This window comes from Alosa sapidissima, chromosome 7 (genome assembly GCF_018492685.1).
Source record: "Alosa sapidissima isolate fAloSap1 chromosome 7, fAloSap1.pri, whole genome shotgun sequence".
NCBI classification, from domain to species: domain Eukaryota; kingdom Metazoa; phylum Chordata; class Actinopteri; order Clupeiformes; family Clupeidae; genus Alosa; species Alosa sapidissima.
In genome coordinates, this window is record NC_055963.1 from 27130132 (window position 1) to 27141589 (window position 11458).

At 43.3% G+C, this 11458-nt stretch overlaps 1 protein-coding gene across 3 annotated transcripts in view; it reads left to right on the top strand.

The window, feature by feature from the left end:
- Positions 1 to 10818, top strand: part of klhl17 (kelch-like family member 17) — a 22626-nt gene extending 11808 nt beyond the window's left edge. For all 3 annotated transcript variants that reach the window (XM_042098037.1, XM_042098035.1, XM_042098036.1), the window contains 8 exons: positions 2339 to 2455; positions 3081 to 3294; positions 3963 to 4107; positions 4735 to 4902; positions 5730 to 5818; positions 6381 to 6454; positions 6588 to 6769; positions 8389 to 10818. In XM_042098037.1, coding sequence (XP_041953971.1) covers positions 2339 to 2455; positions 3081 to 3294; positions 3963 to 4107; positions 4735 to 4902; positions 5730 to 5818; positions 6381 to 6454; positions 6588 to 6769; positions 8389 to 8617 — 1218 coding nt within the window. In that variant the 3' untranslated portion in view covers positions 8618 to 10818. The remainder of the gene's footprint in view (positions 1 to 2338; positions 2456 to 3080; positions 3295 to 3962; positions 4108 to 4734; positions 4903 to 5729; positions 5819 to 6380; positions 6455 to 6587; positions 6770 to 8388) is intronic.
- The last annotated feature ends 640 nt before the right edge of the window (positions 10819 to 11458 follow it).

Here is an 11458-nt window from a genome sequence, read left to right on the forward strand (position 1 = left end):
CCTGGCCTGTAGAGCCATGTGCTGGGGGATCAGTGTGGGCATGTGTGGGTCAGGTCAGTTGTGGACTTGCCCCGGAGTGAGAGAGGGGGCAGTGGGATTAGTGGCTGCTGCCACTGGGCCTCCTCTGCTGGGTATTACCCTGCACTCAACAGCTGTCAACACTGTACAGACCCAGAGACACACACACACACACACACACACACACACATACATTCTCTCACACACACACACACACACACAGATACATACACACACACGAAAGCTTTCCTGTCTTAACAGGAAGTGAGCCACCTGCTGCCCGGGGCTCATCTTTATACTTTTCTATGGTGGCTGCTCTCAGCAGACGGGCAGTGTGTCCGGGATGCTCCAATTTAGGCTTTTCCTTTGGCACTGATACCAGATCGGATGCATCTGATTTTAGCCCTTACACCGCACTCTACAGGTGCTCTATTCACACTGTGTAGAGATGGATCAAAAATAAAATGGAATGGATCCAGCAAATCTCTGATTAACAGCTTAATTTGGCGTGTCATTCTACCGTTCAGAGAAGAGAAGGCTAAAAGCCTTTCCCTCCGTGTTTTCCCCCTGTATCAACTGTTGCCATGAGTAAACAAAACTAGTGAACTCTCACTACACTGCAGACGTGAGCTAGCATTTTACACAGCTAATTTCTGCCATGTCATATCCTCCTGTATGCATCTCATTCACTTTCTCATCAACACCCACTGTTGATGATGCATCTTTGGTTCCGTTGAAAACTGGTGGAAATGTGCACTGCTTCACTAGATAGCACCAAGGTTCAAAGAATTCTGAATGGAACTGGTTCAAGAACGCGTTCTCTTTGGTCGAAAAACGCCCTCTTGTGTGTATTTCAAACACTCATACCAAGACAGGCAGCTTTGATTAAAAGTGACGTGATTGTGCCAAGGCATTTTGGCCGGTGCAATCACACTTCCACAAAGAGACATTTCTTTCCTTATGAACCCTTGCCTGAAGCAAATGGCTATCTGTCATAAGCACTGACTTTAAAAACTTTGGACCGACACCAATGCAATTGCTGTTTGGCAAGAAAAGAACAAAAAAAAAAGATAATTTAATTAATGGTGACTTTTCGGCACTGGTCATTAAGCAGTGTACTGTGTATTTGTGTTTGGCTCATCTCCCAGTTACTCATTTCTTTTGATCCAGAGGTCCGGATCCAGAAGTTTCTGCTGTATATCATCGTATAAAAAAGATTTAAACAATTGAGTTTGAAATGGAGCGATTTCCCCCTAAGTGGTTAGTTAAAAAGAAGCCAAGTGAACTTTGAAATGGCAAACACACAGTAAATCTCCTGTGTGTCTCCATGAGAGTCAGACTAAACATAACAAGTCTGAGTAAACAGAAACTTAGATGTGTAAGCTGAGCCACGTTATGGCTTTGTTTGTGCTTTGACTGATTTGCTAGCGGACTGAGCTGCCGTGTTTGTCCCGACATTCCCGGCAAATGTGCTGAACCGACTGATGTGGTTCGTCTGAACCGGCAGTGTAATGGGCAGGGTGTGACGAGGCGTCTGGGCACGACGAGGCCTTTTTTACCCCAGAGCCTGCAACAGAAGCGTGTCGTATTAAAGCTGACAGAAAGAACCACACAACATTTTACTATTCTATTTCTAACAGCACAAATCTTTGATATAAAAAAAAGTAACTTTTTTTTTGTAAACATTAAGAAATGTGTTTTATAATATATGAGTTAGGATTAGGATTGTACCAATGTTTTTATGTTGTCCTGAGGAATTTCTTGTGTTATGATGGAAGCTTGTGCAGGTGCATAATCTCTATCCTATCTCTAAAATCTCTCTTAATCTCTCTATTGGGTAGACCTATCTTCATGATTGCTTTAAGTATTCAAATGGGCAGTCATACCTACTGGTCTTATTTATTTGTCAAGCTACGGACCATCAGTATACACAGACTCAAATTCAGTCAAGATTATCTTCCCTCATGTGTTAATAATCACTGTGATGTTTTTAAAAAAATTAAATGTGCATTATGCATAATAAGTTGTCTATATTTGGGTGCTTTGATTGAGTGAAGTTGAGAAGTAGTACTCAAACCCTGGTCATTGTACTTCATATACTTGCCTGTATATGCTTCTTTATGTTTTCATATGAAATGAGCTCAGGATGTCAGTGAAAGATTGTGTCCTGTTTGCCTCTGTAGCCAGCAGTGGTGCAGATTAGCATCTCTCGGAGTGTACTTGTGAAGAACAGCAAACAGATGTGTTAGAGCTGGGGTGTTAGGGAGGTATAAAAAGAAACATCAGTAACATCACGTGTGTGTGTGTGTGTGTGGTGAAGGTGCTGGACCTGATCTCCAGTGACAACCTGAACGTCCCGTCGGAGGAGGAGGTGTACCGGGCAGTGCTCAGTTGGGTGAAGCACGACATTGACAGCCGACGGCAGCACGTCCCTCGGGTGAGTGACCGACACCACTGTCCACAGTTGCAGGCAACACCACCAGCATCACACTTACACCTCCTTCAGATCAGTATTACTATTTCAATATGTTTTAATTCTTTATCATGCCTCAGCAAGTCAATGATTTATTTAGAATACTTCAATTTTGAATTGTACTGTTTTTATGTTTCATGAGATCTAGTTAAACGCTAACCGTTATGATTATTGCTTGGAATATTCATAATAAATATGGTTATGGTTATTTTAATCCGTTTTTGGTTTGTGTTGTTCCTTCACCTTCCCTTCCTCTACCTCCACTTTTGACACCTGTTTGTCTCTGGTAATCATCCTCATCGTCAATTTTATTTTCTGTTGCTCCCTTCTTCTCTCACCCCATCGTTCCTCTGAGTCACGCTCTCTCTCTCTCTCTCCCTCCTACCCTCTCTACACCTCTTCACATTCCTGTCACTCACAATCTTCTCTCCATCCTTTCCCTTTCTTCTTCTCTTTTTGTCATCCTTCCTTCTTTCTCTACCCTCCATCTCTCTCTCTCCTCTACCCCTCTCTCTCTCTCTCTCTCTCTCTCTCTCTCTCTCTCTCTCTCTCTCTCTCTCTCTCTCTCTCCCCCCCTCTCCTTCCTCAGCTGATGAAGTGTGTGCGTTTACCTCTGCTGACGCGGGACTTCCTGATGAGTAACGTGGACACAGAGCTGCTGGTGCGCCACCACTCGGAGTGTAAGGACCTGCTCATCGAGGCGCTCAAGTACCACCTGATGCCCGAGCAGAGGGGCGTGCTGAGCAACAGCCGCACGCGCCCACGACGCTGCGAGGGGGCCAGCCCTGTGCTCTTCGCCGTGGGTCAGTACACACACACACACACACACATTCAGTATGCACAAACACACACACATGTACACACATACACACATTCAATATGCACAAACACACACACATATACACACATACAACATAGAAACAAATATGCCCACTGGCGTACTTGTGTGCGTCTGTGTGTGCGTGTGTATATATGTGTATGCATATTGTATGTGTGTGTGTATACTGTGTGTATATATGTGTGTATGTTACTGTGTGTGTGTATATTGTATGTGTGTGTATTTTGTATGCGTGAATGTGTATGTTACTGTGTGTGTATATATTGTACAATACACATACAATATGCATACACATATATACACACGCACACACAGACGCACACAAGTACGCCAGTGGGCATATTTAAACTCATAATGATACCCACATACATACACTACACAGTTTAGGTATCCACATGTTGAGACATGTGCTGTACAATTATGTTAACTCACCTACTTAACTGGCTTACTCACTCTCTACAGCATTCACAGATGGCCTGTGATGCTCAGAGTGCTTAGTAGTAGTATGACATATACTGGCATATCCTGTACATATAACTCATGTCCTTTTCATCTTTGTGATTTCACAAGAAATTGATTCATCTGATTCCTTGAGCCTGTCTGACAGTGCCTGTTTTTTCGTCTGGCCTTCAGGCGGGGGCAGTCTGTTCGCTATCCACGGAGATTGTGAGGCCTACGACACCAGGACTGACCGCTGGCATATGGTGGCGTCCATGTCCACAAGGCGGGCACGGGTTGGTGTGGCGGCTATCGGGAACAAACTCTACGCGGTGGGAGGGTAAGGGCATGCCACCATGGGAAGAGGGGGGGGTCATGGACTTGCGCAACGAGGAGGCGTGGCTGGACTCTCCCAAATGTCTAAATGCTCGTGAGAGTCATGGGTCCTTTGATGGTTGTCTGATTGAGTTTCGGTACTTGAAGTCAGGTCAGCACTGGTCAGGGTTTTTTTTTTTTTTCTCTTTTTTTGTTAAGCTACTCAAATATGCTGTAGCATTTTTTTTTTTTTGGTCAGGGTTGTTCAAGGAGCACAACTCCTCCAGTCTCTCCTATGTGCTTCTGTCATAGACGAAAGCATCGATTTCAATTTCAATTTTATTTATAGAGCGCCAAAACTTTGCACATGTCTCATGGCGCATCAGATTTAGCAAATCTAGGTCTGTTAATCTGGGAAAATGAGAAAGTGTAAGAATATGGTATGTGTCTTATGGTCTTAATTTGAGATTTTAAAAACAAGAGACTACCACAATTCTAAAGTGTGTTGTTATTAGCAATGCCACTGTGACCTCATCATGTATAAAAACAAAAACAAAAGCAGACAAGTAGGTCACAAGAAGTTCATGATGATTCACCAGTGCTCACGTGCATCAGCTGGACATCAGTATTTTTCCCTGATCTCCTCTACCAGGTACGACGGAACCTCTGACTTGGCAACTGTTGAGTCATACGATCCGGTAACCAATGCCTGGCAGCCGGAGGTTTCCATGGGGACCCGGCGCAGTTGCCTGGGCGTGGCAGTGCTGCACGGGCTGCTGTATGCGGCTGGGGGCTACGACGGAGCCTCCTGCCTCAACAGGTACGAGGACCAGCCCAGCAGGGCCAGCAGGCACTCACGTACAAATTAGTCTCATTATGGAAATATTCAACCTCACCCAGTGACCTGATTTGAGTTTCTGCTGATGTGGGTTTCTGCCACATAAAAAAGCAAAAAGCATTTTCATCAAAATTGTGTTGCTATAGAGGATGCATGCTCCGCTATTCGATAGATAGATAGATACTTTATTGATCCCCAGATTCTCCCACAGTTGCTGCACTGTGTGTTTTCCCTGTACTACACAGAGCCAGTAGAGCTACAAGCCCTACAGCCGGCCTACACCAGGTGCACAACTGAAACGTTCCATTCACTGAGCTACAAAATAGACCACCGGTGTAATTGTTTTGAATGTGCGCAGCGCTTTTGCATCTGGTGTAGCCAGCTTGATTGTAGTGGAAGCTAATTGTAGCAGCATACGCTCCGCAAACAAAATGCTTCAGTTGTGCGCCCGGTGTAGCTCAGCTGTTAAAGGTATGTATGTAATCTCGAGTTGGAGATTTAGGTAGAAGTTGCTGAAGCCTATTGTGGACATTCTTTGACTGCCAATCAGAGTAAAGTTCATTTAATTATTTGTGTGGGTGCCAGATAAAGATGAGGGGGGTAGATATCTGCTTAAATGGGCCATGTTATTCCCCAGCCTAGGTTTGCAAATGGGATTGTGAAATAGCATCTGAACATGTTTTGACAGAACAAAGTTGCAAACTTTCTATGTTAACATCAGAGAAGAACATCAAATTCTCAGTTAATCCATTCTATGTCATCTTTAAAGGTATGTGTGTAAATTCCTCCTCTCTCCTCTGTTGCTGCAGTGCTGAGCGGTACGACCCTCTGACCAGCACGTGGACATCCATCGCTGCCATGAGCACCCGCAGGAGATATGTCCGAGTGGCTATGTTAGGTCAGACACAAACCCTGCCGCTCTCACAGTTTCTTTTTTTAAAGTATATTTTTGGGGCTTTTTTGCCTTTTATTGATAGAGGACAGTAAAAAGTGACTGGAAGCTAGTTGGAGAGAGATGGGGTGGGATCGGGAAATGACCAAGGTCACCCGGAGCCAAGGTGGTGTGGACTGGACACTGTAGCCAGTTGTGGCACAGCCCCCCCCCCCCCCCCCCCCTCCCAGCTTACCCTGTATCTGTGCATTTATGAATTTGTCTAAAAGCTGTTCTAATTTATAGGGCAATTCCACGCAAAACTGTCAGGTACATAACGCCAACTAAATGCCATGGTATTTGTATGATGCGAATGATTATATGAAAAGTTTTTCATGTAAATTCTACAACCAAAAAGAGTGAATGCTCAAATTTCATGTAATCATCATTCACATCATACCATACCATGGCATTGTGTTGGCGTTATGGACGTGACGTTGAAATAAATCATAGAGTAGTGATTTTCTTGTGTTCTAATTGGCTAATTTTCAATCCTGTTTCTGTGTTTTGCTTGTATGTGTATTCCCAGATGGCAGTCTGTATGCTGTTGGTGGTTATGATAGCTCCTCGCATCTAGCTACAGTGGAGAAGTATGACCCTCAGGTACAGCAGCTGACATTTACAAGAGCCCAAAGAAGAAAATTTTTACTGCCTCTCTTAGACTCTGAGTCTGAGTTTAAGTAAGACGCAGTCTGGGTTTGTGTGTGTGTGTGTGTGTGTGTGTGTGTGTCCTCAGAGTAACACCTGGACCGCCATCGCCAACATGCTGAGTCGCCGCAGCAGCGCTGGGGTTGCCGTGCTGGAGGGGATGCTCTACGTCGCCGGGGGTAACGACGGTACTAGCTGCCTGAACTCGGTGGAGCGCTACAACCCCAAGACCAACACGTGGGAGGGCGTGGCGCCTATGAACATCCGCAGGTCAGCAGAAAGCTTTTACCTCACTAGTTCATCGCTTCATCTTTGTTTTTCCTGCAGCCTGCATAACTTTGTTCAAGTATGATATCATGATGCTCTCATCATTAAGTACCCTGAAGGCCAACGCCTACTGGCGGCGTCTGGCGTGTGTCAAGTGACACCAAAGTTTAGAACTCCATTACTTTTAATGGAGCAAAGCCCACTGGCGTCATCTGACACCAAAGTTGGTCAAAGAGTGTCAAATCCATAGACACAACAGTGGGCATTGGCCTTGAGATATATAATTGTTGGTCTCACATATTCTAAACCGCCTCTCTTGAACATTATGAAAAGAGGTGGTTGAATCAGTTGAACAGTCCCTTCCCCTCCGATCTTCTCTGAAGGTCAGATATCTTCCAGAATATCCATGCTTTATATTAGGTGAATACCATGACTATAAAACTTAATGTGAAGCTTTTGAAGCACAAGGACATGGATGTGAGGGTTGGCCATATACTTCTAAACTTCTCTATATGCTCCAGGCAGCAGTAGAGGCCTATGTAGGTGTACGATGCTGTGCTTTTGATATCTGGTTGCCTTTGCTACTGCAGCTGAGTGCATTAGTGAGGAGCTGATGGAGATTGATCTAGAATACCACTGGCTTTGTTTCCTCCCTCTATATTTCACTTACTCGCTCCATTCCTGACACACACACACTCACACTCACATACACACTGTGCGTAGCTCCTATCTGGATATGGATGAGAGAGAATAGCTTTGTCACCAGAACTGGAGCCAGCTCATGAATAAGCCAGAGCTGTAAGGAGCACAGTCTCTAATCTCTAGTCTGATCTAGTCATAAAAGAGCTTCCTCTTACAAAAACAGGCCACACTGAAACAAGACACGTGCTTGCTAGTGTCTTCTTTACCTTCGCCTCAGTTTTCAGATGTCTTCAAAAGCCTCCTCCTTTGATCCCTACAGTCCCATAATGCGGTTATTTAACCTTAAAATATAAGGCTCAAACTCATTCTGATGCTACACTGACTCATAATATGAAGTCTCGGACATTGCCAATGCATGCCTAGAACGCTTGATATTGCACTACAGTATGTAATTTAATCGGGTAGGATCATGACCCCTTTTGTCGTTTTTTTGGCTAACTGGGTACCGTCTTAGCACTAAGAAGCGTCAAGGGGCATATATAAATTCTATATAAATTCTTCCATGTTTCATTAAAGCCTATTGTATGTGAGTAATTCTTATACCAGGCCAATTCTCTAGTCTAACATGATGTTCATCGTTTTATAGGGCTAAGCTTAATTTCAGACATGGGCATATGTGAAAATACAGGTGCATCTCAAAAAAATAGATTACAGTGTAAAAGTAATTTGCCCTGCACAGACTGAGAGATTAAAGGCTCAGGAAACCATTGCCGGTGTTTTGACTTAATTAGCTGATTAAAGCTCATCTCAGGTCTACTTTTCTGTATCATAAATTCTTTATTGTAATATTTTGAGATTATGGATTTTTGATTTCCATGATCTTTAAACCGTAATGATGAAGATTAAAATAATCAAGGTAAAAACGGAAAATGGCTTGAAATATTTCATGTGTTCATTGGTGTGTTTTTGGTCTTGCCCAGGAGCACGCACGACCTAGTGGCCATGGACGGTTGGCTGTACGCGGTGGGGGGCAACGACGGCAGCTCCAGCCTCAACTCCATCGAGAAGTACAACCCGCGCAGCAACAAGTGGGTGGCGGCCTCCTGCATGTTCACGCGGCGGAGCAGCGTGGGCGTGGCCGTGCTGGAGCTGCTCAACTTCCCGCCGCCGTCCTCGCCCACGCTCTCCGTCTCCTCCACCAGCCTCTGACAACGAGTCAAGACCCGGCTGACTGCCCCCAGTCTGCCCTGCGTGGCCAAGCGACGCAACTGCTCCGTCTGAAGAGGGGTGGTGGTGGTTGTGGTCGTCCACCACCCTTGTCCATCGAGTGGTCCTCACACCTTTCTACGTAAGCAGGGGGAAGCCAACCTGTTCAAAGCTCAACCTCAACACCTTCTGTCTGTCGATGGTTGGTAGAAGCATTCCTGGGAGAGGGAGAGGTAACGCTAAAAGAACAAAAAAAAAATCACAAAAAAAAGAGAAAAATATCATAATAACTTAAAATGTACTAAATTAAAAACCCCTTACTGCCTTGAGAATTAACCTCACAGACCCTCCCACTCCTGTCTACTTCCTCTTCCCTCTGCCTCGTACCTTGCGCTTCGCAGCGCAACGATACGGTCACTTAATTTGCGGTCACTTTAAAAAGTGTTATGTCTTGTGGATTTGTATTTTGTTTTACCCACTTCTGTGTTAGTTCTGTGTCTAATTTAAAAAAAAAAGATATCATGATATTGCAATAATATATAACGCGATGAATGAATGATTTCACCTAGGAATGTCGCTATAGGCCGGATCTGCCACGCATGTTTTCTGAGATTCCTTTCTGGGCAGAAATTTCAAACGTGAGGGGAAAAAATTGTGTAGTGCTACCATGCCACACTAGGTGGCAGAGATGTGCAATGTTTCCCACTCTCGATGCAGACATGCATGGACACTAGGAGGCAAAATCTATGCCTCCACACTAAACTAAACGGTTCACAGAGGCTGAAAGGTTTTGATTTTTTATTTTACTGTACTTGTATTTTCTTATTGGTGACGTGAAAAATCGATAGGAAAAAAAGAATTTTAAAGATACGACTCGGAGGTTCAGGTTGACCACTGCTGCCCTTTTGAAGGAAGCCATATAGTTTGTTTCATTAGCTGTAGTGTTCAGTAATGAGCCATCGAGAGATTAATCATGGATGTGATCAGACCTTTTTTCCATAATCCGTTACGAAACGTGGTCGTAACGTGGTCATAACATTTAGTCCGAGACTTCTCCTCTTCGAGAAATCTCTGACTCATTGATATTCTTTTAAGTTGTGAAAAAAATGGTTTGCAGTGTCCACAGGTACAGAATGGGTGTCTTAACTAACCCATTGGATGACTTCACATCACTCTGTGGAAAAAGAGAAACCTCCTGCCTTGTAGTCACACACAGCTTAAGTGCTGACCTAACAGTGTACTGTCTTTTATGGGGCATACCTCAGCCAAACCACGCACAGGGCTTGGCAAGGAGCATGTTGAGTCGCACGTTTCCTTCAGTGTGTACTCTTTTAAGCTTGCCTCTGTGCACATTGTAAGCTCTACAGAGTCAGTGGCCCCAATTGTCCTTGATTGTCAACGCATTACATGCAGAGCTGTTTATTTCTCTGAGGAAAAGTGTACATGAAAGCGAGAGTTTTGAATGTTTTTATGTTTTTCTTTTTGTTGTTGTTTTTTTTTTTAAGTTCAGTGTGGAGTGCTTTGGGAGAACTAGCAGGGCAGTGGCGTTGTTATGCCACTGGATACGTCAGGTTAAAACGCACAGGTCCGTCAGAGCTGAATTTATCAGTGAAGGAGTTTCTTCACACGGTTAGTGTTGTGTAGTGTCAATAAAACAATGTAGCATAATACAGCACGATTGCAAACTTCTAAGAAGTTACAAGTCTTTTTTCCTTTTTTTGAAGGATTTTTGTTAATGTAAACTCAACCAACTACAGGTCAGTAGAGAAAGGCTACATACATATGAAAGTGTGGAAGGTTCCAGAAATATTTATAGCATTTATGGGTCTTGTTCACCATGAGATCAACAACAACAGTGAACATAAACTGTAATAAGACTCTATACTACAGCCTTTCCAAAATGAAAATGCAGAAAGACAACAAAAAGAAATATGTACATAACCAAATACCTATAAAACCTGACTTAAAATTTTTGTGCAATGTTGAAGAAGTAAAAGTGAGCTTCATTTCTGTTGAAAAGAATTGTTGTTTAAATGTCTTGTGGTGTATTGTTTATTTATATTGTGATGTTATGTTTGTTATATTTATGAAGAAACTGAAAAAAATATAAATGATTTTTTGCACTATTGTTAAATGGAGCAATACACTGCTGTATAATAATTATAAAAGGAAAAGAATAAATCCTATTCCAGGTGAGACATCAAGTTTTGTGGACTCCTTCTTTTATGAGGATTAGTACGTGTTTTGGTAGTAGTCACAATTGAGGATAATTAATCTGATTTTGTAGACCACAATAAGGGCTGTTGAGAGAAAACACTAGCACCAATTTTAGTCAATTTTGTTGAGTAGCAATTTTAATAAGTATTATTGAGTTGTGTTGAAGTGGTGAGAGAGAGCCCATTGTTCAGCGACTCTAGTGAAAGAGCAGAGTTGATACAGCTCTCTCTTTCTTTCCCTCTCTTTTTGTCTCTCTCTCTCCTACACTCTATCCCCCCATCTCCACTCCCACCCGCTCCAAAACTGATCCCACAGGACAGCTGAGCACTCTCACTTTACCCTCTCTGACCTCAGTCACATGGCATGCACACCTGTGCAATGTGATGTTTAAACACACACACACACACACATCTAATACGGGCTGTGTGTTTTGGTGGTACAATTTTGCTGAAGACTGTTGCCTTGAGTAAACAGAGGAAATTCTTTGTTTTGAAATGACATCCACATTGACAAAGTGATGATGTAAAAGATGAATAATTGTACATATGATTAGGCTGACCAGTGATGGACAAAGCTGCAAGGTCCATTTTTTTTACCCTGATATAGGTCCTTTGATGTATTTTTACA